The following is a 27572-nucleotide window of genomic DNA, read 5'->3' as shown; positions in this document are numbered from 1 at the left end:
TGTTTAATCCCAGAGAGGGTTAAAAAAAAGAAACCTGCATAGCTCTGACTTCTGATTGTGTTGGTACAAGACAGACTAAAGAAATACATAAGTATTTATATATATTTACCATTAGGTTTTCTGTATTTTCCCCCCCTTCACATCAGCAGAACTCCAAGCCAGTGCTATCTTTGCTTCATTGATTTGACCAGTGAAAAGCAGGAATTTGGCAGGGTAGAATATTGACTGTATGCAGGTCTGTTTTGCTTCTCACAGATGGCTTTGTGTTGATTTGACCAGTGAAAAGCAGGAATTTGGCAGGGTAGAATATTGACAGTGTATTTTGCTTCTCACAGATGGCTTTGTAGGAGCTGTGTCAGAGAGTTTATTTTGCTTTTCCCTGTGGTGCTTCCCACAAAACTATGCATCAGGACAGATTATCTGGAAACATTCCAAAAGAACCTTTATTTGTGGATTTGTACCTTCTGTGCATTTTTCTAGCACTACCAAAGTAAGTTACTGTTTAATGAGAAGCAAAAATTACTTTTAGACTATTCTAGATGCCTTTTCTCTGTCCCTGTGAAACAGTATCAGATCTTTTCTATCTAGGTAGGCAAATGTGATCATAATCCTGGGAGTGGCTACTGAGGGCTTGTGCTTTTGCCTAATGTCAAAAGTATTCCAGTGTATTTTCTTCCTTTTGTCTGAGGAGTTTTTTTTCACATTGCTGGGCAGCTTCAGGCTCTTCTCAGCTTTACCACTATGTCTGTGGCACTGTAGCTGTTGCAGGTTTCTTGCTTGATCTTGTTCACGTCTGTTTTTCAGTCCTCATGCACATCCTTATTTCCAGAAAGGTGTGAACCTCCTGCAGATTAGGAGGTCTTCTCTGTTGGATTTGTAAAGGGGAGGGTGTTCTTGGGTTTTTTAGATCTTACATCTGCTGACTTTATGTGCCACATTCATTTCTTGGCTTGTAAAATTCAGGTGTTCTCTTAGACTGAGCAGCCCTGGAGAGTGAGTTGAGATTGTTGAATGGTGTTAAAACCTGCATTCAGCAGGGACATTCTTTGCTCTGTGTATTGATGACAGCTGCTTCATATGAAATACCTTTGTGTCATTTATTTTACTGAAAGAGTCCTTAGCAAGACTGCTGAATTTTTCTGCTAATAGGTGTGCAGCATACTATTAAATATGATCTTTTAAGTCATCGTAGAAATTTCATCTTCTTGATTAGAGAAGCTGAGTCTCCTGCAGTGACTGAGAATAGTGGCCATCTCAGTCTTGATCTGTAGCAGTACAGTTATGTTGCATGAAAGTAAACACTTGTACACATAAGGAAAATGTGAAAATGTGGTGGAAATCAGGAGCTTTCTGTAGATAAATGAGCATAATTCTAAAATCTTCAGTGGTATTTGCATATTAATGTGAATTTTAAAGCAGTCACTGCAGGCAAATGGTAGATAGACATTCCAGTGTAGGAAGTGCTGTTCCAAACTTCCTCTTCAAAAGTCTTCCTTTAATCCATCTGCTTGAAGCCCCAGTAGGCAGAGACTGGTGGTTGGCAACAAAAGGATGTGTTTCACTTGCATCATCATTTCTTTCAGGGTAACGGGAAGGATGAAATATCAGATTGACTTTGTGTTCTTGATGATGTCCTGCCCCTTCTTGGCTGAACATGTTTCCAGATACAGGAGGGGTTTTACACATTGCACCTATCTGACTGTATTCTCCAAAGTTTATTGGGATTCTGTTGTTGAAAATGTGATGCCTGCAAGCTAAAAATGCCATGTCTGGAAGTGCATGATATGCACACTTAGGTTCTGGTAATTTAAATGGTGTGCTGTCATGTTTTAGTGTAGACTGGCATTTTTTCCTTTCTAATTTTATGGCAGGATAAAGCTCACACACTTCTAATTGTCAGCACCAGGGATACTCTTCCTAACTGCAGATCATAGAAATACACTTTTTAAACATCTTTTTGGTTTGAGTTAGTCTTGAAATGCGTCGACTGTTTCAGTATTTTCTAAGATAGACTCGAACCTCCTGTAAATTTTTACGAAATTTTCATGTGAATAAAATACCATGTATAAGAGCTCTGAGCTACTTCAGCTTGAAAAGGAGTAGAAATACTGTTGAAGAATCCTATCATTGGCTTATTCCTTTGATGTTTCAAAGACAAATCTCTTTACAGTGGCCACCATCTCCCTGCCCAGCCTTGAATCCTGATTTGAAAAAAATAGTTACTTTCAAGTCAGTTTTGTTTCAAATGGATTGGTGCTATTTTTAGTCTTTGAAGCTTCATAAATGATTGAGGACTTGGTCTATCAAACCTCTAAAAGATGCATCTCTGTGGGTACCTGCTGCAGGTACTGTACAGTTGGTGTTCAGCTGTGCCTGCTGTGGCATTTGAATCCTGTGTCTTTTAGCTTTTCTCATAGTTTTATCCTTTCTTTGTGTCCTATTCTGCAAATTACTTTTGAGTTGTAGGTAGTAATTTTTTGCTGAATGTGTGTCCAAACTTGAGTATGATCTATTTATTAGTGCAGGAGAACTGTACATAGATGCACTGTGAAGTACTGATTTAACCTGTGGTAATAGGTGTTACATTTTCCCCCTTAAATGTTTATATCTCAAGTAACTATTTCAGGGATCCTGTGGTGCTGCCAAAATTGACATGAACTAATGAGCAGTTTATGGCAGCTCACTATGCCATTTACCTTTTGAAAACTGTTTGGTGTCTTGGGAAAAATCTCATTGTAATTCTCCTGAATAATCAGTGTGGGAATTGCTTCTTCGTCTTTTCCAGTGTAGTGTTGGAATTTATAGCAAGAAGCAATTTAATCTTCTTAAAATAGTGCCTTGCAACATGCTGTGTATTATTTTTGAATACTTTTCACACCTATGGAATATTTGACATCAGGAAAATGAGGGCTGGAGACTTCTTTGCTGCTTAAGCAAGTGTCCAAGGATTGAAAGGGCACAGAGTTTGAACTACTATCTTTCATGAGTATTAAATTAATTTGTTGAAAATATGTAAATATATTAATTTATATGCTACTGCAGGGTACTGAAATAGACTCTAGTTCAGTTGACATTTCTCTACATTTCCCACCTTATGCTATTTTTCTCAATGCCTCTTTGACCTGTAATACCTGAACTATTTTAGGACTAGGTCTGTCAAAGCATCTCACCAATTTTTTTCTGTGTGGCGATGGCTGTTTGATACCGACAGATGTTCACTGGAAGCCAGGATGGAACTACTCCAGTCATTTTCTCGTGTAATGTGATACAAAGCTTGCACACAGTCCTCCCGTGCTGAAAGACTGCTGCAATTAGTTTACCCCATCAGTCTCTGAACCAGCAAACCACAAGTACCTAATGAAAGTGGATAGAAGCCAGACATGGACACGAACTGAAAAAAAACCCACTAATGCATTAGTTCTTGTGCCTTGCTTTCCAAGGGAAAAGGCATTTTTGAGGCATCGTAGCTAACATCTGTGTTGGGAAATACACCCAACTTCTCTCTCCAACGAGAAGCATTTCTTAGTATCTTTCCTGCTCTGAAGTGTAACACAGTAGCTGTCTGCAAAGTCAGTGTTTAACCCTGCCTGTGGAAAATGTTTCCCTATCACTTTCAGAAGTGCTAAAAACAAACTAGAGAAGAATCTTAGTAAAAGCTTTTAGCAAATGAGCAAACACATTATGTGGTTGGAAATGCTTTATTTAACTTCTCTAGGCCTTTCATTTAACATGAAAATGTTTGTATTTTTAACCACTTAACACAACTGTGAGAGGAAATAAAAAGTGCTCTGGAAAATAGGAAAGCTGTTGTTACACTTTGTATTCGAGATTCGAGTATAGGTTCAGTTCCCAAGGTGATCCAGCTGTAGCACTTTGTGCATTTTGCCATAACATTTAGTGAATGTTTTGGGAAATAGCTTTTTGTGACTAGCATTTCAAAGTGCAATTGTAAGGACAGATCATCCATGTTAATCCCCCTGAAATACTAGTTTTAGAGGTTATTTTTTCAGGAAAAGGTCTCCTGATTCTTCTCGGCATCTCTGTGCAATCACTGTCTTTCATCTGAGATCAGCAGTTCTGTGATCACTGTTGCACACACCACTGTGGTGGCAAGGCCAGACAGACTAAGTAATTTTTGTGTGCTGTTAATTGCAGCTGCTTGCCTCATTTTACCCTCATGAGCAGCGATTTTTACCATTTAGTGTCTCTCATGTCCATGCTTCTTGTGGTAGTTTTGTGGTGAGACCGGGACGTGCCTAGGAAATGTTGAGTGGCATGAAGTTGAGAAGGCAAATTAATCATGTATCCTTCTATTTGAGACGTGAAATTATTGTTAGTGTCTCTGTCAGCTTTGTCTAAGGGATGTCTTTGGCTGAATAACTGTTCTAGTTTGCGTTCCTGCAACAAGGAGCAATTTAATTCTGGAAAAAGCAGAACTAAATTATGTAAATTAACTAGGAGAATCCTAATTGCCCTGTTGCATGTTGTAGGGGAGGGAACGGTTGGGTGAAGTTAATTGTAGGAACTGTGACATGTGAGAGTAAAAGTAGCAGATTTTAATCGTGGCTTTTTATTGCAAATGCTTTTGGAAATAACTACAACAACTGTTAGGTAAAACAAATGGTGTTAAAAGGTGCTTCTTGTTTCAGTGCCCTTGCTGCCAGTTCCTGCCCAGCCAAGACCTGCTGTAGGACCCCAGAGATTTCCTGTGAGTAGCAGCTGTTTCTCCTTCTCTGATATGGATAAGCATACATTTGCAAGGAAATATTAATATAGCAAATAAAAGCTGTTCTAGTGAAATATAATTTTAAGGATTTGTAAATATTGACAATACACTCTGCAGTTGAAAATGTTTGTTAAAAGCTTAAGGTCAATGGATTTTTGAGAGTAGAATTAATTCTGTTTAACTGTAAAATTGTTGAACCAGTCTCTCCAGTGGGAAAGGCATGAATGCATCTTGTCTTAAGGAATATGGGCTTCATTTTATTACTCGACTCTTTCTGTATAAATAGAATCCTTATTTTATTTGATATAATAAAAGGCCATTTGAAATAATCCCTAAGCTTAAAAAGCAGTAATATGTATTTATTGTAAAATGCAGCAATCATTACTAAAGGTATTTCAACACTCTCGTGTTTTTATATAAAAAATAGAACTGGCATTGCATGACCTTGCTTTCTTTTACATTTCTAATATTGAAAACAAACAAGACATCTAGCTGCTTCACTAGGCTAATTTCACTTCATATTTTTTTTTAAACTCTGTGAATGGAAGGAGTGCATGCTTCTAGAACTTTTCTCATCATTTCAGTTTTGTTATCCTAAATTTCTAGATGAAATTGTTAGCAGGGTATCAAAATAAGCAAAATACATAGGTTGCAATATACCTAAAGTATTTTCAAGTAAAAACTTGTATATTATGCTTCCCAAATATATAAAACACACAAAAGATATGTTGATGTGTGCAGTGTTGAAGGAGGAAAATAGATGTCTGAACGTCTGTATAGTATCTCTGGCATAGAGATCAGATGTGCTGGAAAGAAGCACATTTCAGAAACCTTTTGTGACTTTTGATTACCCAGTGCAGACCTGCTTATTTTTAATGCAGAATATTTTTCATACAGGACTTATGGCTGAGAAATTGTGGTATCTATATTTTGCAGAGAAACAGTCTTTACATTGCTGCATTTCTTCTGTAAAGTCTTAAAAAATGAAGTTAAAATGCACAGTTTCATTAAGTAAATTCATGTTATATCTTCAAAAAAATATTTTTGAGCTTTTTTAAAAATTAAAAATATTGTGTTTTTCAGAGGAAATAGTTTCTTCAGCAGTCTTTAGTATTATGGAGAGACCTTATTTACATTTTGAAAGTAGTTTTAATTGTTATGAAAACAAGTGTCTTGCATTTGTTTTTCTTTGATACTAAGTTGATTTGCCAGTAAATACAATTTGGGATGGAAAAGAAATTAGAGGATAAGGAATATCTGTAAAGGCATTGTAATTGGCATCTTTGAAGTGTGTTTACATCAGCGTAGAAAAATGGGAAATTAATTTTTTTTAAAATTGAGTGTGAAATTAGATTTTAGTTCTATTCACTTTTGGGGCTGCAAGTTGAGAAGTATTGCAAACCTAACTAATCTAAATGCAGCAGTTTTTAAAAGGGAATAAAGTAAACTGAACATTTTTTGGTCAGATTCTTGCTCCTTTAGCCTGCAGGAAAAACTTGACTGCTTGCTGTCTTTTTATTTATATAAGAAGTGCACCAGAAAAGAGTCAGTATAATTAAATTTTCATAAGGAGGAGGAGGGCTGATTTAAGAACGAGGGTCTGGCACTGTCATTTGGTTGCCCTGACTGCTTTTTTTCTGCTTCAGCAGTAACGTGCTGCATGACCCTGAGAAAGTTGCTTCATCTTTCCATGGCTCACTGAGTTATAAAGTGGACTTCCCCTCTGAAGTACTTTATAAATTTTGCATGGGTTATCAGTCATATTAGGATTAGGAATTAAGTGTCACTGTGTACATATCTCATGTTTGTTTTATTAAATGTAGTATGTTAGCTCTTGAGCTGAAGACAAATTTACTTTCTGACTAACGTTTTATCTTGCAGAACTACCTTTTTTGCTGTTACATGTCAGATGCCTCTGTGCTATTATAATTCACTTGTTTATGTATAAATGTTGACTTAAAGCAATGCAGTAGTGGTTAGACAATTTTGACAAGCCATTTGAAAAAGATCAAAGACGTACTCCAGACTATGTACAGTTCATTCAGCCTTTTCTTCATTGTATGAAGAATCGCTGGATATGCAATAACTTGAATTTGCTCTTGTTTCTAGGATTGCATAATCAAAGGATAATAGTTAACTGATTTTTCTGATTGCTTTGTTTCTAAAAGATAGTGAGGTTAGATTTAAATATTTGCAGTCTGCTTTCCCCTTGAACTTTGAACTGGATGGTTTCTTTTGATTGAATGTGACAGAGGTGGAAAGATGAAGAGTAATTAAATTCTTGCAAGAAGAGACCAGAAGTGGGCAATGCCATAACTGAAGGAAAAATGTGTCTCTGAGTTTCTGTCTTATCTAGGGGAGAAAGCTATCAGTGCAGAGAGCCTGTGTGCTCCAAATATGGGAAGAACTTCAATCAGGGCTAATCAATTGCCAGTCATAAATCTATTGGAAACCAGGTGTTGTTAATTTAGGGCTGATGAAATGACTTTGTAACCATGTAATGGTTAAATCTTACAACCTTCTGCCAAAGGATGTAATTGAAGGGTTTAACAAAGTTGTAATGAGCGTGTTAACATATGGTGTGAGACCTAAATTATAGGAAATAATGTAGTGCTGTGTCAGGCTAGTGTTTTTCAGGACAGAACCTGCTTAGAGTGGGGGGTGATTAAATTCCCTTAATCTTGAATCTCAATTTTAGTATTTCAAGGTAGAGCTCCATTGTTCAGTTATTTCTTTCTTAAAACTTAACTCCTGGAATGTTTAGAAAGGGAGTACTGGAAGATACAAAGGAATGAATCTGTGTTGTGTGCACAGAGTTATTTGAACACTTACAGTAATCTTGAATTAAGCAATCAAGTTGTTGTCCTACCTGTTACTCTAAGCATTTGAGTTGACTTGGTGTGAGTGGTGTTTGAGAGCTGTATGCAACTGATAAAGACTGAATGAATGGTGGATCTGAGGTGTGTCACAGCTGAGGAACATGGTGCACTTGTGGGATCTGGGAGTTACAGATGTGAATTCTGTTTGTCTGACTTGCACAGTCCTCGTGCCTGTAGTTCATAGTAATCCAGTCTAAAAGCATGGTTTGAATTAACCTGGACCTGTGCAAGTGCCAACCATGTTTTCTTTTAAACAGTTTAAAGAACAGATTAAATAACCTCTTTGGTGGAGTCCTTCTCAAGGTCTGACTTTATCATCTGCCTTTGCTTTAAAGTGGTTAAGAGGCCCTTTCCAGAGTTCTGTCCCAGTGTCACAGTTGGTATCTCACAAACAACAGTCTGCTTTGCAGACTGATCCATTCACAGGAAGGTCACTGAAGACTTTATTTACAGATTGCTGATATGGCTCTTCTGAACTTCTTACGCGTTTTCTGACCCATTTACTAACTCTTGTGGATGCCTCAGGGAAAGGAGCTGGAGGGTTTTAAAGTACACAAGAGGGACCACTGTGATTTCTGTACTTCATCCAGTGTTTGTTATCTTGGCTAATTTCTCTTTCAATTCCTCTGTTCTGTGAAGAAAGATGGGCTAAAACAAGGGAAGAGGAGATTAAATAGAAAATGGAAGAGGTATTTCAAAACACTTCTTATTATATAAAGACTGCTGCTAACTGACTGTTACAGAGGCCAGAGCATTAGTGAGTGTGAAGCTGGAAGTTAAGGGTTGAAAAAATTTGGACCATCAGCTTATCTGAGTCCACCAGCACATTCCATGTCTGAAATATTTCAGTGTTTGCCTGAAGAAAAACATATAGAAGCTTTTGGCTTCACACATCATTTATTTAAACTTATGAACACCGAAATAATAGTACTACCTGAGACATGTGTGCAGTATTTTGGGGACATACAGAAGTGAAAGAAGTGTTGTCATGCCCACTTTGGGATGGAATGCGGCAGAGGGAGGGTGTCAGTGTTCTTCAGCCAGAAATTGTGAGCTATCCCTAGCATCCAGATTTGTGGCAGGAGCGTGGGGCATTTGGAGAGAAGAGGAAGCTGGGGAGAACATGCCCCTCACAGCTAAAGGCAGAAGAGAGGGATTCTCAGGTCTGAGGCCATTCCCCTCTGTCCATGACCTGGATCCTCCTCTGCAGCTGCTGCAGAGAGAGCAGAGCCTGGTAATGGAGCTGTGTGCTTTTGGCCAGCAGAGCTCTCAGGAACTTGGGATGAATTCTCATTTAGCTGTGGTCCTTAAGCTGTCACCCTGGGTGTGCTGTGAGCCAGGCAGGTGCCCAGCCCAGACTACCTTGGGTCAACTTGAGTTTCAGAGCTGAAGTTGGGAACAGTCTGAAGTGGCACCAAGAACAAGATGAAGTGGCACCAGTGTCTACCTGACTGATTTGTGCTAGTAAGGCTTTGCTATTTGTTAATGCACAAAGCTTTTCTCTTTTGATAGCACACCCTGGTGCACTGGGTGGGTGTCTTTCAGATAGCTGTTGGATTAATGTCTGAAGAAGCTGAATTGTAAATCAAAAATAATGTTTTATTTAGTATTTTTAAGACTTTATCAGGGTGACTTATCCTCAGGCCCTTGTGAATAGCCAATGTTGTCTTTTTTATTCCCAGGGGGATTTGACATTATTTGTTTTTGGAACTTAGAACTTATTTTTAAAATAATCTTTATCTCAAAGAATACTTTTTTTTTTCCGTAAACAGCAAAAAATCTTAGTAAACTTTCTTCATGTTCTCATTCAACATGTTTCCACTTGATCTCCAGCACATCAAATGGTGTCTCAAATGGATGCTGAGAAAGGCAGTTGATCAGTTTAGATTAATTTTTCCCATCATTTCTGGAATCAGTAATTTGATTTCTGAGTTTTCAAGTGTTGTTTGTGTTCCAGACACTGTTTTTAAACACTTCTTTATTGATTTAATCTGTGAAAAGTTTTTAAACAAGTGACTAGTCATTGCATGATACAGAAGTTGCTGGCTTTCGTGGTCAGTTGCTTGAAACATTTTTTTTAAAAAAGCAATGTATTAGTGCTATACAAATTAATTATAAAAGGTACCTTGGAATACAGCTTACATATTTTTTTCCAGGTGATCCTTGGACTGACATGGATCACTCCACCATCATTTTAGCAAATATGGGTTGGCTTAATGGTGTTAGAGTGGGCCTGGGTCTGTGGCTGCACCACCTCCTACAGGATGTAGAGGCAGAAATTTGCAGTGCCTTTGAAAACAAAACTCCTTGCAAAAGTGTTTGTTTTGTGTTGTGGGAAATGCAAATAGGGACAAAATTTTTCCCCCATTGTTTCAAATTCAGTCCTGAGTTGCTACATGCAAGTAAGAGTTTTTAAGCAATTGTTATTAATGTGGACTCATCGTCCACATAGTAAGGACAAATTAGGGTCCTGCATCTGACCACAGGCAGTCATTTTAAACTGATATTTAGTAACCTGTACATGTTTGCAGCAGAACATGTGTAGGAGACAAACTGTTAATGGAAATAAAAAGCCACTTGTGAAAATTATTCTCTTACTTCCTCACAATTATTTTGCTTTAGCTATGGCTTCACTATAATGAGTAACAGTAAATGAAATTTTCCCTTTATCGCTGTGTAGTTGTGGCAGATCACAGGTAGTGTAGAAAGCATTTTGTTTCCATTTAACAGAATACATGGTATCAGGTGGTGTTGATTGACATTTCTTGGATACTGCTTTACACAGCATTTCATGCAAATCATGTTTGAATGAGACTGCTGCATCAAATTACATTTCTTTCAGATTATAGCCCTTGCAGATGTGAGACAGAGCTTGTTCAGCAGCTAGCAAAAGGCTTTGGTTTTTAACAGGTACGGTTTTCACAACTTGACTGCAAAGCTCTGTAATTACAGCACTTAAGATAGTGAAGGAATGATGGGCACTTTCTCTTATCAGATCCATAAGTAGTAGCAAGCAAATGCAGCATGAGATCGCTCCAGCTGTCAAGTATTGTCAGGCTGCCATAGAGGGAATGCAGTTTAAAATGCAGGTGACATAATACCCAACATCCTCCATTTGCTAGTGGGCTTCTGATTAATCACGATTACCATACATTATCATACCATCAAATTTAATCATATCAATGAATTCCCATCTGCAGGAGGAGCAGCAGCAGCTAAACATGATGGTAACAGCTATTAAATAAGAGAGAAATAGCTGGTTTCTAAATGCAGTAACCCTTTAACTTGTCATGTTGGCTCCAGTGTGCACGTGGTGTGTAGACAGTAAAATGGAGCAGAAAACTTGTGCATTTATATTTTACTGTCATTTATCTTTCTGTAAGGTGATTGCTGTTTAGCACAGCCAAGAAAAACCAGTGTTGTTGATTTTTTTTTTCCTCCCTGTGTTAAAGATGGTAGTTTTTCTTCAATCTCAGCTTTAGTACCTGCTAAACACAGAATCACAGAATGGCTGAGGTTGACAGGGGCCTCTGGAGGTCACCTGGTCCATCCCTCTGCTCCAGCAGGGCCACCTGAAGCCAGTTGCCCAGGACCAAGTGTGGATGGCTTTTGAATATCTCCAAGGATGGTGCAAGTGCTCAGGCACCCTGACAGTAAAATAGTTTTTGTTTATCTAGATATATAGGTTGTACTTTGGTTTTTGTATATTTATGTGAATGAAATGTGAAGCTTTTAAAAAATGCATTGTAAGCAAAGCACAAACTTTTATCAGTGCAAAGAGGGAGAAGTATTATGCATGTGCTATTTTGCCATTAATTAAGCACTGTTAAAGAGTTACTTTGCGGAAATCAAGACTTGCAAAGAAATTCAATTAATATATACAGTCTGCTGAGTACAGTATAGCAAGAGTAATCTAGAGCTTAAACACTGAATAGAGAACTAAAATGTATCTATTATAATACTAGAGAGTATTAGATGATAGTAGAGTTATCTTAAGCTATTTCACTGAGATGAGAAAATGTTCTTTTAAAAGATAACTCAGTACATTTGTGTCATCACAATATGAAAAAAGAGTAAATCTATAAACTGGTATTTGTTCACCTTCTGTGCCTTCATTTCTTGCTAATTCTTTAGAATGTTAAAGGGAAAGTGCTTCATTTTATTATAAAGCAGTAAGTCACTACTGTTACAATAAAATAAGGCAATTCAGAGAGATATTATGGGTTGACTGTAGGATACCCAAAAATGAAGAAAATGTTCAGGCCTTCTTACCCAATGCATGAATAGTACTTGCAGGCATATTGGTAACTCTGAATATTTAAAATTCTCACATCAGTGTGTTTGTAAGGTCAGAGATGTGCAGAACATCTCAAAAATGAGATTTCGTAGCAGAACTAAAAACCATCAATCCAGTAATTTGATTACTAAATAATCAGGTCTTTTTCAAAGTCCAGGGTAGCAGCAATTCTCATTTTTGTTTTCTATAAAGCTGGCTGCTTCTTGACTTTTTTTGAAGCAGCCTGGCCATTTCTTGTTAAAGAGAGAAGCATAATCCCTAGGTCCCATTGAGGTTCTGAAATTGTTTTTAAAGAAATTGTAACTGCAACTTCAAGCTTGGAGTGTAATCTAGAAATCTTGAATTTGATATTCATGATCCAGTTTAGATGTAGCCTCAAGTTGTTTCTAATTGTTAGTGACTTGCAGGCCACCAAGATACATGTAAATATCGTGATAATATTTCCATGGGGTAGTTTCTGCAAAGTCCAAGGGATTTTATCTCACTAGTTCTACAGCAGAAGGGGTTCCTTCTAATTGTTAGTGACTTGCAGGCCACCAAGATACATGTAAATGTCGTGATAATATTTCCATGGGGTAGTTTCTGCAAAGTCCAAGGAAAAGATTTTATCTCATTAGTTCTACAGCAGAAGGGGTTCCTCATTTTTAACACATCCATAAAACTGTTAGCTGTCAGCACAAAATGTATGCAGAAAGATTTTTACCATCTTTTTCTAAGTGATTACATAAAACTGTTAGCTGTCAGCACAAAATGTATGCAGAAAGATTTTACCATCTTTTTCTAAATGATTATGAAATCCTCATCTTTCAAGGGAGAGTTCATTGTTCTAAATGACATTAATGTCTCTTACAGTCTTTTCCCAGTTTGTGTTGTACTTAACCTTAGAGGGCACCAAACAAAAATGATCATGCACTATTCTATACCCCACTCCTGCAGAGGATTGCAAACTTAAGTGAAACTGAATCTTCAGATGAATTAGTTTTAAGAATTTAGTGTTGAAGAACTTCCTTAGGTTTGTGGTTTAAGAGGTTTGGGTTTACTCTTCCCTTCAGTCTGTGCAAGTTGCAACAGCTTGTCTGTAAAACTATTTCTCATTATGGCCTGTCTCTGCTGGAGGCACTCTGCTTCATCCATACCAAATGGATGGATGGGAATGTGTTTTTTTTTGCACATCAGCACTTTAAATTAGGAATTAAAATCTGGAGTTGGGATCTCCTTACCAGTACATTTTCTATATCTGTATTTCATTAAGGACTCTGAAGCAGTTGTTCTCCTGTGGAGAAGTGGTTGCTCATGGGCCCATCTGCTTTGGTGCTTCTCTTAGAAGCACACTGAAGTTGGGAGTGTTTTTGTCTCCATTTGCAACATGAATCTGTTCCTGCTGGATGTATTGTGGGGATGCCCTGAAACTTGCTGAAAAGGGACACTTTTAGTATGCAATAGTTAAAATTTTTAGCTTTAGTCTCCTGAACTGTTAGGGATTGTCAGTCTGCTGGGAATACCCATCTCTGTCTGAATTGCCTGTGTTACTTATTTTAGCTATTTGATCACGAGTTGGCTTAAATAACAGGGGATTCCATGCCTTTCTCTCCTTGCTTGTACTGGTTTACCATGTTGGCTGACATTGTAATTCTTCTTTGAGACCCTAAACACTGAAATAGGGCATTGGTGATTTCTCCTGCAGATGACCTGGACTTCTGCCTAAGCCTCCCAACACTCTTTCTTATCTCTTGGAGTTGTGTAGTATCAGAGAGGAGCTTGTCCAAGTTACGGGATACATTTTAATATTAAAAATTACTTTCAGCTCAGTTGAAAATATCAGCCCATTCTGTGACAGTCTGCCTGTAGTGCCAGGATCTGTGCAGTCCACAGACTTGAACCAGTGCTTGGCTATGTCTATACGTTTTCCCCTCAGAAAATATATTCCAGAAACTTTGAAAATATTCATATATGGGTAGCATAAGGCTGTTGTCTGGACTTTTATGGGCACTCTGAACTTTTTTGTCCATGATTGGCATGAATTCAAGGTGTGTATTTTATATTAGGTGATATTATCCTAAATCTTTATCCTTATCCTAAATCTTATCCTTATCCTTAATCTTTTGAGAAAACCATGGTGCTTGCTAGTTTTTATTTCACCTTGATGGACTTACATGATTGTCATAGACATCAGAACAACAATACTGAATCATTGAAGCTGTATTTTAAAAGTATCAATTTTATAATAAAAAATTTCCATGAGTCATTCCTTTCTGTATGCTGTGCAAACTAAAAGAAAATACTGTGAAACTTGAAGACCCATATTTCATGGAAGATACGGATACATATTTCTTCTTGGAAATTTTTGAACCATATCCAAGATATATGAGCAGGGTTTCCTACACAAGAGGATGAAAAGTCAGTTTCTTGCACAGAAGGTAGGCAGTTTAGGAAAGCTTTTCAAAAAGTCTGGGGGCTGCTGAAATAAGAGGATTAACATCTTGTGACAGATGGCTATAGTTTTAATTGTCATAGGTTATAGTGGTCATTATTCTTTGCATTTAAACCATATAAGAAGAATTAACTGAGTGGCCCTGCTTAACTGTCAGTGGGGTTCTCCTGGCTCTTTGCATTTTAAGTGAGATTAATAAATGAAAACATGTTGTACAGGCAGGGTGTATTTTATTGAAAGATTCATGACGTTTCAATGACATTGTTAAGGTATTTAATTAGTCTCATGAAGAAAGTGGAGTGACCCTTTTAGAGAAGCTGATAAATCATATAATAGCTGTTAGATCCTCTTTATTCCTTGCTTTATAAGATTAACTTTGTGCTAAGCAATTTATGCTAAGTTTTCCCTTTTATTGGTAACCAAAGTTATCTGTGCTTCATGAATAGATTATTGGAGATAACATCATGTAATTAACAAGAGATGCAGAAAAGTAAAAGTACAATTTGTGTAAGAATTGTATGAGAGAAAATGTTAATTTCTTAACTAGGAAGGATATTTAAAGGGATAAAAGGAAGGCAAAATAGTGCAGTTCTTTGAAAGGATTTAGTAACCTTACCTCGTGTTCTTTCAGAAGGTGGGATTGCATGAGTGTGTGAAAGTCATGTTCAATGAGCTATTCACAACACTAATGAATTGTAGACACAAGTTTGCATTGCCTTTTTTCCCCCCAAAAGTGATTGATAAGGTGTAGGTTATGCCTTAGCTATACTGAATAATTGAAGTTAGTAAAAGGAGAAATTGTACAACTTGCAGTTATTCAGAACTGTATAAAAATGTCAGTCTGAAGTGCAGTAAATTACGGTGTGTGTGGGAGGAAGAGTGGGTACATTTTTTGGTGAGAGTAAACACCAGCAAATCAAAGGTTTAAGACAAAATACCTGTCAGTAGCATTTCACTGTAGTGTTATCTTCTCCTTTGAAGTATTTCTGAAATGTCTGTGGTTGTGTTCTCTGAAGAAATCTACACAGAATCCTATTTCCAATGAAATTTTCTTCTAGACCTCAGGTCTTATATTCTTATGCACCACCTTTTTTTTCTTCTTGAATTTTCAAAATAAAATTGCAGGAGGATAAATTAAATTATGGAGCTCAGAGCTTTCCTTAAAATCAGGAAAAGATACAGATGTCTGCTGGGTCATTCTTAGGGACATTTGGTAGAGCTGTCATGGTAACCATTTCTGTAAGAATGTGAACCAACCTTGTGGGATCTCACTGGGCAGGCACATAAATTTTTGTCCTTTCCCTCAGTGTTAGAGTTGGTCCCAATGTTGGACTGAGATGTAGAACCTTGGAGCCATGGCTGATCTTATGAATTTGCAATTTTCTTTTTTAAGTTGGCACCTGTTAGCTTAAAAATAGGTGTTCTGAACACTGAGTAAAGAAGTTTCCTGGAAGATTTAATAATGGTGAAGTAACAGTTAAAATGTTTTTTGCAGGGACTCTTAGCTGTTGTCTGTACTGAATAGTTGGGTGTAATTTGAAACTGTCCGGATAGCAAAACCATGAAAAATGGGAGTAACTACTGTGCATATAAAGATTTATTATGCATCTATGTTACAGTATGCTTATTTTATCAAAAATAGACCATTATGAAACCTGGCTTTTGCACCTGCTCTTCATTAATTTTTGAAGTTAAATAGCTCTGAGTGGTCTTTTCCACCAAATACCAGAGGGCACTTGGGGGTTATTAGCAACAAATACTTGCTGAATGTAGAGTTTAACATTAATGGTAAAATAATCCATTACTAAAATTGTAGTTTAACTACTGTTAAACACAAAAAAAAAAAAAAAAAACCACAAAAAAAGAACCAAGCCCACCCTCAAAAGCTTTAAGCAATGGAGAACTGTTATATTGCTTTCTACTGGTTTTAGGACAATTAGAACTTGACATAAGTAAAAGTTGAAGTGGTAGTACTGTTGTATTTCTGTTGAATTGGAAAAAAACTAATATCATTTGAGAATAATAGACAAAGACCTCATGATTTAGAAAAGCCCCCCATCATCGTTTATGTATTTTCTTTTTTCAAAAAAAGTTAATGTGATTCTGGAAGTAGTTGAATGTTAGAGTTTTAGTTTCACATGGAGTGTGTGATATTAATCAATCGCACAATTGAATTCCTGTTGGAATTATCCTGGGAGCTTTTTCAGAAGAAAAATCTCAGCAATGTAAGGTATGAAAATATAAGCTTCCCCCTCCCTGTTCATACTGTTATTTAGGGCAGAAGTTTTTATCTTTAGGGATATAGAAGCAAAGCTGGTTTAGGAAAGAAGTGGAGGTCAGTCTGTCATGACTGCAAGAAGGGAAAGAATCAACCTAATTTTTTTTTTTTTTTAGAAGCAAACATTAGTAATTAGTTTCCCAGCAAATAACAAATGTCTTTGCAATTAATTTTGCATGATAGGCCTTTGGTTATCAGCCAAGAAATGTGATCAGTCATAATTTAGTAGTTTTTCAAAATGTCACACACATAAAGTTAAAATATGCTCAGCAATCAAATAAGTAGATATTTGTCAGTGAATCTAGAATCTTAAAAAGCGGAAAGAACTCGAGTATTGCATTGCTAGGGACAGAAAAAAAGAGAGGCCAATAGGAAGAGTTCCAAACTTCAGATATCTCCTTCCTGTTCTTTCTTGGACTGTTCTAAGAGTTATTTTGACCCAAACTTGTGTTGTGGCATGTACTTACATGACATATACTGCTAACTAGAGAAAAAAATTCTTAATGTATCCTAGTGAGCATTTGTTGGGGTTTTTTGACACCAGTTTTTGGATAACAGTTGGATAACTGTTATTTTGGGTAAAATCAGTGTAGATATTTAGAGGACACTAAATGTTTTGATTGTTAAGATGGCCGGACACCTTAGGTACAGATCACAGGGAGCTTGAAATCAGCTGTATGCTACTATTTTCAGTAGTAAAATGTCTTCTAAGTTATTGGTTTGTGGGGTTTTTTTGTTTTGTTTTGTTTTGTTTTTTTTTTTTTTGTGTGAGCTTTCTAAGACTTAAAATGACCTTGTATTATGCAGTTCTAAAACTTACTTAAAGCTTATTTCATAAAGGTTTCTTTATGATGCAAATATAAAGCTGCTGTCAGTGTGTAATAGTAGCAGACTTTGGTGAAGGTTTCTTTATGATGCAAATATAAAGCTGCTGTCAGTGTGTGTAATAGTAGCCTAAACCAAGGTGTTGTGCTGGTTGCTAGCCTCATTTTGAATCCTTTTGGTTGAAATTTTCCAAATATTCTTTAATTCCAAAACTGAAATGGTGGAAAAATATTTTGTGCCCAAGTGAGTTATTTAGAAATGTTTTATTATTGCTCAGTTTCCAAGGAAGAAAATTGAGTTTGGCTGCACTGAGGATGCTTCACTACATAAGGGCTGTGTGAAATTCAACAGGACTTCCCATACATTTGCAATTCAGGGCTGCCTTAGGAGGAGACAAATCTGGGCATAATAATGAAGGTACAGGTTGGCAGAAGAGGGAAGGCTGGTACAAAGGATTTTTTATTTATAATAAACATACTGGATTTTTTTCAACCTGTGCCTGCTGCTTCCCTGGCAGGAAAAAGAGGGGAGATGGCCTGGTGTAAGTGTACAGACAAGGAAATCAGGGGCTTGACCAGCTGCCACAACACAAGACCAGCAGCTTGGAGTCTGGAAGCTGGGATCTGGATGCATGCTGGGATTAGGAGCCATTGACCAGAGTGCAAGACATGATGGGGATGAGAGAATGTATCTGAAGGGGCAGGACCAGGAGAACAAAAAGGCAAATTGGGCAAGGAATTAATATTAAAGAAGATACTTGAGACCAGGTTATAAATGTGGTTGAGAAGCAGAGATGGCTGCTTAGTTTGTAGCCTAAGCCTGTTGCCTTTCAGCCTAGCACTTAAACTGAAGTCCAGGAGTGAGAGGAGAGACAAATAAGGATCTGTTACCTCAACCAGGGCAGAATACATGGAGTTTGGAAGAAGCAGGTAGAGGAGAACATGATCACTGCCCTGCCATTTGGTGCTTGGAACCCAGCCCAGACAGATCATTGCTGCTGCCAGTTCTTCAGCTCGGGTGGCAGATATGTGACACTTAAGATTTATTAGCCCAGGTTTCAGTAAGTTTCCACATCATTTGTTTTTTGCTGGCTATTCTACAAATGACTAAGATGTGTGTAGGCATATGTCTAGGAAAAACTATGAGGAATTTGAGAGCTTCTGAGTCAAGCTCTGAAAATGGGGAGAAAATGTTGTCAAGACCATGCTCTGTCCCGAGATGCAAGATGAGCGTATGACTACATGCTGTAAATCAGATGGAAGGTTAAAACCATCTTGTGAAAAGAGCCCTGTAGAACTGGGTTCTCCCATGCTCCTGTTGCAATGACCTTGTACATTATCCACTGCTAAACTAATAACTAAATAGCTAAAAATTAGTTGGTCAGCTGGGTTCCTCCCTCAAGGATGTGCAGCATGTGGAAGGACTGTGTGTGTATTCCCTGGGATTGCTGTAAGAGCAGTACTTTGAGAAATAGGCTTTTGTCACCAAAGCTTCTGAGATGAGGGAATGCGTCCAACCTTATTTTGAAAGTATGGCTGCACTGGCTATGTGCAGTGATGCTGGAGGTGTGGTTTGGGAGTGAAGGGTCGGGATCTTCAAGGTTTGTGTTCAGTTGATCTTTTGGCAGGCAGCCAGCGCTGTCCTGCTCAACATGAGGGAAGGGCAAAGCAGCTCAACATCCTTGTTCAGCTGAACCCAAAAGGTTTTTATGGAACAAATAAATGTCGCTTTTTTCCATCTCAGAAAAGTAGGATTCCTTTCCAGCTCCTTCTTGCTCCAGCTGCTGTTGTTTGCAGACAGCCTGTGAAATTCAAAGGCAGCAGTCAGTTCCAAGGTAGCAGGAATATTGTGTGTTGTGACTGTTCACTTGCAGAAGTGTAGAGCTCCTCCTACAAACAGTGTGTATGTTATGAGGACTGTCATGCTTGAGTGTAATATAATGTCTTTTCACTAAATGAAATACCCACAGGAGACTGGCTGACTGGAAGCACTGGCAAGGGGATATAGACCCTTTAATCTCTAGGAATGATAATGTATTTACAGTTGATGGCTGTATAATGACATAAGTAGTCACAGTCTTGGTCCCAAATAAGAGGTTTTAGTATCTCACATGTCCCCATTCAGGTGTTTCAGGAAGGCCACAGATTTAATAATGGATCTGATCCTTGGTGCTTCTCATCTACTTATTTGGGCCTTGCCAATCCCAGCTGTATTGTGCTGGTAGAAGGCTGTAAAGCAGCACTGTCTTGTGCTGCTTTCAAAGTGAATATGCTCCAGGGCCATTGTTGCTGTGTGAGAAATTCTTATCCTAAAATTCCAATCTTTGTGCAGTACAAATGTGATAGGGTGAGACTGTGCATACCCTTGGTGAGGGCAACTCAAGAGATAAAAGATAAGCTGCTGCAGCTTAGTTGTTTGGCCGTTTCCTGATGACAATACTTTAGCAGGGAGCTTTTAGTCTGGAATCTGTTTTGAAAAGCTTGTCTTCAGCAGTGAAAATTTTAAGCTTCAAGGTGAGCGTCACATGTAGACAGAACAGATCCCACCACTGATTTTAGAATCTTTACAGAAAGCAAATCTTTATATGTTCGCAGGCATTTTCACTATTTACTTGCTTTACTCACATAATAAGGAAATAGTTGAGAATATAATTTATGTGAAGCAAAGCTTACACTGTAGATCAGAGGTTGCCAATGTATTTTGTCAAATTTTGATAGGAAAAAAAATTGTAGTGTGAATTACTCAATTAAATGTGTCTTCTGCTGAGTTCTGTTTTTGTATTGACATACTGCTTCCTGCAATAAGCAAAGGCATTTAAAAAAGAAAAAATATCCAATGCCGTACTGGAAGAAAGAAAATTTAGTATTCTTTCTTAAAATGCTTCAGATGCTAAACTGTGAACAGCCAGAAATGTTACTCTCCTCTTAATTCTTTTAGAAAGATTATTTCTTTTAATTTTCTGGATGTCATAAATTGTACTTCCCCCCCCTCCCCCTTTTTTTTAAGTAAAGCTGCTCCCTTCTGTAGCTTGCATTGTGCTAAATTGACAATGAAGAATAGTATGGTTTATGAAGATAAATGTCAGGAATGTCTTCTAAAGTAGACATTCAGATTTTTTTGGATTAATGGGAAAGAAGGTCAATAATTGCATGGATTTCAATAAGCTTGAGAAGAAATGGCATTCCTGTGGTGCTAGTGATTATTAAAACATTGTGAATTCATTTTAAGATACTGTACTCGGGTTTAATGTGTCTTCCATTGTGAAGGAATGACTCAGTAAGGGCTGTCAGTTTGTACAGGTGATAGGAGATAATTCATACAGCAATTGTATTTTTGAGAGAAAAAAGTTATAGCAGACAGTACATAAATGTCTGTATGGTAGCCTTAATTTTAATTCTGCCTTATTAAATAGGGCCCTCCAGACTTCCAGCAGCATACACCTGGACCAGTTCCTACCAACTTCTCCCAGGCCCCGAGGCTGCCAATCCAGGACCAGTGGAGAGGGCCACCCCCACCACCTCCACCACTCCCTCCTCCACCTCCTCAGGACAGAGATCCTTTCTTCTTAGCAGGTGAGCATTTTCAATCCCATTAACAATTAGCACCCACCTATTGTAAAGTTACTGCACTGTGACTGCACATCCCATAACATGAAGTGTTCAGAACAACCTGAAGGCTGGAAGATCCCATTTGATGTACTCAGGCTGGTACATGCCAGAAATTCTGGTTGTCTAGTGTATTTTTACTTCTTTTGATGTGGATTTTTACTTTTTTTAATGTCTTCACCTGTAACTGCCATGAGTCCGGATATTTATATGGGCACAAAAATAATTAATATCGAAGTGATTGTTGCAATGAAGTTGTTGCACTTTGTTATAATTTGGATAACAAGTACTCTCCATACACTTGGGTTTCTTGTAACTCTTTAAGCTGCTTGGACTGTGTGTGTAGTGTGAGAAATTTGTTAAGGTTAGATAAAATGATACAGCCTAGCAAAAAAAAGAGGAAATGCATGTTTATACCACATATATGTAATGTATATATATATACAATATTTTGCAAATATCTTACACATGTACAATATGTAAAAATGTGCTAAATACCTGGTCAACAAATGGTGTCAATGCTTTGAGTTCTTCTGCGGTTTAAATTGTAATCACTGGAATCCTTCATTGATTTTATTAAAGTAGAATTTCCAAAAGGTATTGCTGATTCCAGCAGAGTACCAGTTGTGCCAGTCTTTCAAGGATCAATTCCTTTTATACACAAATGACAGGAACAAGAGAAACATAACCTTGAGGGTAGCTCTTTTAATTAAAACATCCCATACTTCCAGTTTTACATTCTGAAAATTTCAGGTTACTTTCTGAATCAGACTAGAGCTGTATGTTTCCGAAATGTGTTTGTGTCCCGGGAAGGTTGTAATTGAATCAACTCTCTCATTCCCGCAGATCCGAGGTTCCCGGGTCATCCCTTGTTTGAGCAGCGCAGCCCCCCACCGCCGCCGCCTCCCCCGCTTCTGAACAGCGCCCACCCCGTTCCTACGCAGAGCCCGATGCCGTTCAGCCCGCCCGGGCCCGCCTTTAACCAGCAGGGACAGCAGCCGGTGTATCCCCGGGAGCGGCCGGTGCGGCCCAGCATGCAGCCCCAGGGCCCGGTGGGGATCCTGCACTTCAACCAGCCGGGCTCCGCCACCCCGCGCCCCTTCATCCCCCCGCGGCAGCAGTTCCTGCAGGCGCCGGGACAGCCCTTCCTGTCCCCGCACACGCAGCCCAGCATGCAGGTACAGGGCTGGGGGAGTAACGGAGCCGAGGCATTGCCGGTCCGAGGGGGATGGCCCTGCAGTGCCGTCGCTGCTGTGCCTGGCGGGTGATGGATCTTCTCCCGCCGCCGTGCCCCGCTCTCGCTCGCTGCCGGCCCGGGGCAGCGCGGGGCCGCAGCGCCCTCTGCCGGCAGCGGCGGGGCCGTGGGGCCGGGGCAGCGCTCCGGGGATGTGCAGGGGGCCGCGAGAAACCTCGTTAGAAAACGGGGTGCGGGACAGGAACCCTTGAATTCGTCTTTTTCTTCTTACTTCAGCTGTTGGCTTACACAGGTTTAAGAGTAGAACGACCTCTTTGGTTGGTCTGTTCGTTCCTCTGTATGATTTGAGTTTAGTCTGGTTCGTAGCTGCTTACAGTTCTAAGGACTCAGGAGACTGGAGCTGCTTTTTTTGGAATTTACTACCTTGAAACTAAATTTTTTTCTTTCCATGTGAAGGGTCCCATGCATCCTCCATTACAGCCTCAGCCACAACCTCAGCCTCATCAGCAGCATCACCAGCAGCAACAGCAGCACCATCACCAGCAGCAGCAGCAGCATCACCATCTCCAAGGGCCTCCACAGCCCCTGATGCCCATGAACCAGCCACAGTTCAGGCCTCACATGCAAGCCACACAGCAGCAGCCAAATAACAACAGGATGCAGTGTCAGCCACGACAGGGTCCAATGAAGCCAAGGCATGTAAGTACCACATACAGCAGTGTCCTGCATGAGCAGCAGGCATGTAAGCACAGCTTTCAAAACTCACCAGTGTGGGTTTTCAGTTCTATTTATTCCCTTCCTGCCCTTTCCCCTCCTTTTACCATTTCTTGCTCATTTCCTGCCATGACAATTTTATAATCTACATTAAAAAATACCATGTGTATCTTTCTCTTCTCCTCTGGTCTTCAGTGTTCTTTTTGATTTGGGTCCAATAGGAGATGTTGCACCCCCCAATAACTAGCAGTGAAGGGGTGGTGAAGGAGAGGTTTGCTTTATAAGGATTTACAGCTGCTGGTAGTCTGTGTTTGTGTGGGAGCCCAGTTTTGTGACACTCTTTCGATTTGAAGGCCTCTCTGTATCACTGCTGATCAGTTTTCTGGTTCAGATAATGTCTCTCCTGTCTTGTGCCATTCCTACAATGCAGCATATTGTGCTGCTTGGTAGGTTGGGTAGGACAACAGCCTGGAGCAGTGCTCAAGACAATATAACTATAGTTTAGCATAATTGCTTTGATTAGGAAAGGAAATCACCCAGTGAATCCAGTTTCTGAGAATGGTGTTAAACAAGCAAGATTAAGTTTTGCTTTTAATTAGAAAGAAAGGTTATTAAAATATTCTCATTTCTGTATTTTTTTCCTGACATTAAAAATCGCATGCCTCTTCACAAAGCTTATTTTCCCAAACTGAACTAAATCAGAAAAATACGAAACCGAGATCACTTCAGCCTGCTTTGTGGTGGAAGTCAGCAGTTCTTTTCCGTTGTTCTTTTCAGAGTACCCCATCACAGAATATTGTCAAGCGTTCCAACCAGCAGCTGCAGCCGGCCGCTGCCAGGAACAGCAACTTGCGCGAGCTGCCCATAGCCCCGTCCCACGCCATGGAGATGAGCAGCAGCCGGCGCAGCTCCGCCCCGGCCGCCCAGGTCAAAGCCATCACCAGCACCCTGCCTGCCTCCAAGGCTGCCACTGCTGCTGCCAACTCCCAGGGAAGGCCCGAGATGAAAGCTAAAGCAATCACGCCAGTGGGCCAGGCAAAGTCAGAAGGAAAATGTGAACCAGAGGTAAGGGATTTTCTTTGTTTAAACAAAAGATCAAAAACCAAACAATGAGAAACAAGGCTCCCACCAGAAAGCTCCCACCTTTAAAAGACTTTTCTGGTCTGATTTATGAATTGAAAGCACACTTAGTGTATTATCCACCAAATATTTTTAGGTGCCACTAGAGGCCTCCCTTCTGTATTGCACTTTTCTTTATTGCAAGAGCAGAAATATTTTTAGGTGCCACTAGAGGCCTCCCTTCTGTATTGCACTTTTCTTTATTGCAAGAGCAGGAATAGTCTCCATTGACATAAAAGGTCTGGAAGGTTGACAAGGCTGTAGTGAATTTGTTTTGCTTGCACTTTTCTTTATTGCAAGAGCAGAAATAGTCTCCGTTGACATAAAAGGTCTGGAAGGTTAACAAGGCTGTGGTGAATTTGTTTTGCAGGAGGAGTCATCATTTCTACTAGGAAAAGGCAGAATTTGAGTGAAGGTGGTCAGTGATACGAGTCTCTGAAATACTCATTCTGCCCATTTTTATCTTTGGGAATTATAATTTATTTTCAGGTGATCATATTCTTGTGAGTCTGAAAGCCTCTATCTTTTGTATGGTCCTGTATGGCTCAAAGGAGAAGAAAGAAGGCTATTTGGAGAGCTGTCTTCCTCATGCTGTTTTCCTTTAGGCTGCTCAGTCTCTACTAGGCCTTGAGCATTCATGTAGGAGATCATAGCTATGCTGTCTGTGGAGCTTCTTGCTCTTGAAAAAGAAAATCTCTTTTTTATGAAACCTTTTCATGTGAGGGAAAAGAGGAGATGCTTTTAAGTTTTCCATTTTGGAGAAAGTGGCGCTGTTTGCTCTGCTGGTATTCTGCACAATTGAAAAAATCAGATGGCAGTGTTTTCAGCTCCACTGGATCGTATCATGTGAACAGATTACCATTTTCCTGCACAGATCTCCTGGAAGCTAGAGAAGGCTCTCCATGAGCCCTGTTACTTTGAGAGAGTGGGTAGGATTGGACTAATGGTGCTCTTTATATCCTGAGCATGATGGCTAAATGCACCCTGTGTGCTTTGTCAGGCTATTCTGTGAAGAACTGTAAATCTTCATGGTTATAGCTAGCCATGAATCTTGTCTCAAGGACCAGGTTTTCTTCAACAACCTTTGAAAGCTTTAATTGTGATAATGCTGACTTCCTTTTAAGCTGCTCATGATTAGCTTTTCATCTTGTTCTTGAATTAGGGATGGTCATAACTAATTTCCATAAATGAGGCACAAAAGAATCCTAAAGCTATCAGTTTTTGACCTCCTGTGCACTTGCTTTTCAATGGAAGTGGGAAAAAAATCCTTTTTTAGCTTTTAATTTTCACCTTTTTTTGAAAAAATATTTGAGTAATCTCTTTCCCCTCAATTCAGTCTCTTGGAATAATCTCAGTCACAGAAAATGCAAAATGCAGTGCCTCATAGAGAAGCCTTGTCTTTCAGGCCATTAGTAAGGTAAGTCTTGAAAAATCAGCCACAGGCCTCCCCATCTAAAACATCTTGAAGTTATTCTGTAGCTTAGTCATACGAAAATTAGTTCCAAAGTATCTCTGGCAGTATTTAGAAAAATATAAGAATTTTAAAAATTTCATTTAATTAAATAGAAAGTTAAACAAACAACCCCAAAGCAGTCATCTTGTTGTCTCCACTTTACATTTGAAATATACTCTAGCCTGTGGTTATTAAACTAACTAATCTTACCTGTGTGAATTCTTGGTGTATTACAAGTAAAACTTTGTTTTTATTTCTGTGTCAGAACTGTCATTGAAAAAATTCAGATACCTGTTTTATGCAAGTTTTTGCAAAGCAGGATAAAAAACCAGGGTCTTGGAACCAGTGAAGTCTCCTAGTAAAGCCCTTGTAGTTATATTTGGCAGGCATGAGGAGAGTGTGGCTGTGCACACAGAACCTTGTACTTCCAAAGCACACCTGGAACAGAGCCTGGTGCTCCAAACAGTGTAGTAGCTGTTGTCCCATTTCTGCTGTGCCACTGCAGTTCACTGCTGCTGCTTATTGTCACTCTTACAGATGGGAATGCTGCACTAAAAATGTTCATTTACAAGCATTTAATTATTTTCTTCACTGTTTTTGTAATGTAGGTTATTACATATCTCTCCTTAGGCAGATTGTAATGTTTTGCAGTCTTTTTTTGTGTCCTTTTCTTGTAATTAGCTGACTTCATCTTGTTCTTTTACTTTTGATGGTGATGAGAAAGAGTTAAGTTCTGTCACCTTTTCTGGCTGTGTGGCACATAACTGAATTGGGCAGGTTATTTTGCAAGTGTCTTCAACTGGAAAATTAAGACTTTTCTTTGCATCTTTCTTCCTAAAGAGTCAGTGGCTGTATTTATGAGTGGCCTATCATTCAGGAGCACCAAAAAAAAATAGCAATATTGGCTTGGCTGTTAGAGGTTTTGCTCACCCTAAATATAGATATTTGAAAGGTTTGCAATGTGAGTGAATAGAAGATTAAAAGCTGTGTATTAATGGAATGCTTGTGTTCCTGTTCCTGTGAGGCTGCAAAATACTGACCTTAAATGCCTGTTCAGAGCAGCTTTTACTCCCCAGGATTTAAATTGTATATCCTTAGTCTGAAACATCATTTTGTCATTGAAACAGGAAAGTCTGCATGATGTGGGCCTAATTCTGCTCCTGTTGAAGTCAGCTTAGGATTAGAGGAATTAAGGCAGAATTAAGCATTTTTGAGTTTCAAGAAGAGGGAGAATGGAGAAAGGTGATGTGTCTGTAGGAGAAATGGATATTGGAGCTCAGAACAGGAGGGAAATTAGTAGAGCACTGGGTAGTCATCAGTGTATTGGTGTTAGTACTTACACTGGGGATCGTGTCCCTGATGTACGGAAAGAAAACCTTTGTATTCCATTCTTCCAAATCCACTAAATTGTGAATTTTGTTGGATTTTATATTGCTGTCTTTTCTAACAAGGTTTGAAATATGGAAAAGAGTTGCTGCACTAAATTACTAGATGAAATGTATCTGAATATTTTCACAGTTTTGGTTATGAACTACTGAAAAATTGTAGAATTTTCTCCAGTTTAAATAACTGCTCTCCCAGATTTTTGTAATGGTGCCTCCTGTCTTGTGCTTGTAAGAGTCTTATCACAGTTTTTGTGTCCAGTTGGAAATTAGCAAAAGGGCAGTTTGCTTCTTGGAGTAACTTGTAACCTTGTTCTTCACACTCTCCCTGTTGTCTAAGATGTACAGCACCTCTGCTTTGCAGAGTGTCTCATACCTTCCTCGGGTTCAGGAGCTGATGTTATCAGCAATGTGAAATTCACAGTATGTATATGTAGGTACCCTTTAATTCAGATACTTTGTGGGTTTGAACACAAGCAGCCGAGTGATGCAATTTGGATCTGGCTGTGCCTTTTGCATACAATTGGCATGAATTTTTAGACAAATTATTTTAGCTTCTTATGTTTTTAATGTTACAGCTTAAAATAAAGACAACCTGCTGAATAAGTTTGTGTTTATGCCACAGATCAAACCATTTTGATTGCTCTATTCTTGCACCCATTTTACTG

General features: G+C 38.9%; 1 protein-coding gene across 1 annotated transcript in view; it reads left to right on the top strand.

The window, feature by feature from the left end:
- Positions 1 to 27572, top strand: part of RBM33 (RNA binding motif protein 33) — a 150478-nt gene that overhangs the window by 85888 nt on the left and 37018 nt on the right. The window contains exons 12-16 of the mRNA XM_041408407.1: positions 4650 to 4708; positions 20849 to 21008; positions 21888 to 22219; positions 22693 to 22935; positions 23728 to 24015. Coding sequence (XP_041264341.1) covers positions 4650 to 4708; positions 20849 to 21008; positions 21888 to 22219; positions 22693 to 22935; positions 23728 to 24015 — 1082 coding nt within the window. The remainder of the gene's footprint in view (positions 1 to 4649; positions 4709 to 20848; positions 21009 to 21887; positions 22220 to 22692; positions 22936 to 23727; positions 24016 to 27572) is intronic.

This window comes from Onychostruthus taczanowskii, unplaced genomic scaffold, assembly GCF_017590055.1.
Source record: "Onychostruthus taczanowskii isolate IOZ18803 unplaced genomic scaffold, ASM1759005v1 scaffold3, whole genome shotgun sequence".
NCBI classification, from domain to species: Eukaryota; Metazoa; Chordata; class Aves; order Passeriformes; family Passeridae; genus Onychostruthus; species Onychostruthus taczanowskii.
The sequence above is the reverse complement of the archived record's forward strand: the minus strand, read 5'-3'. Positions and strand labels throughout refer to the sequence as shown.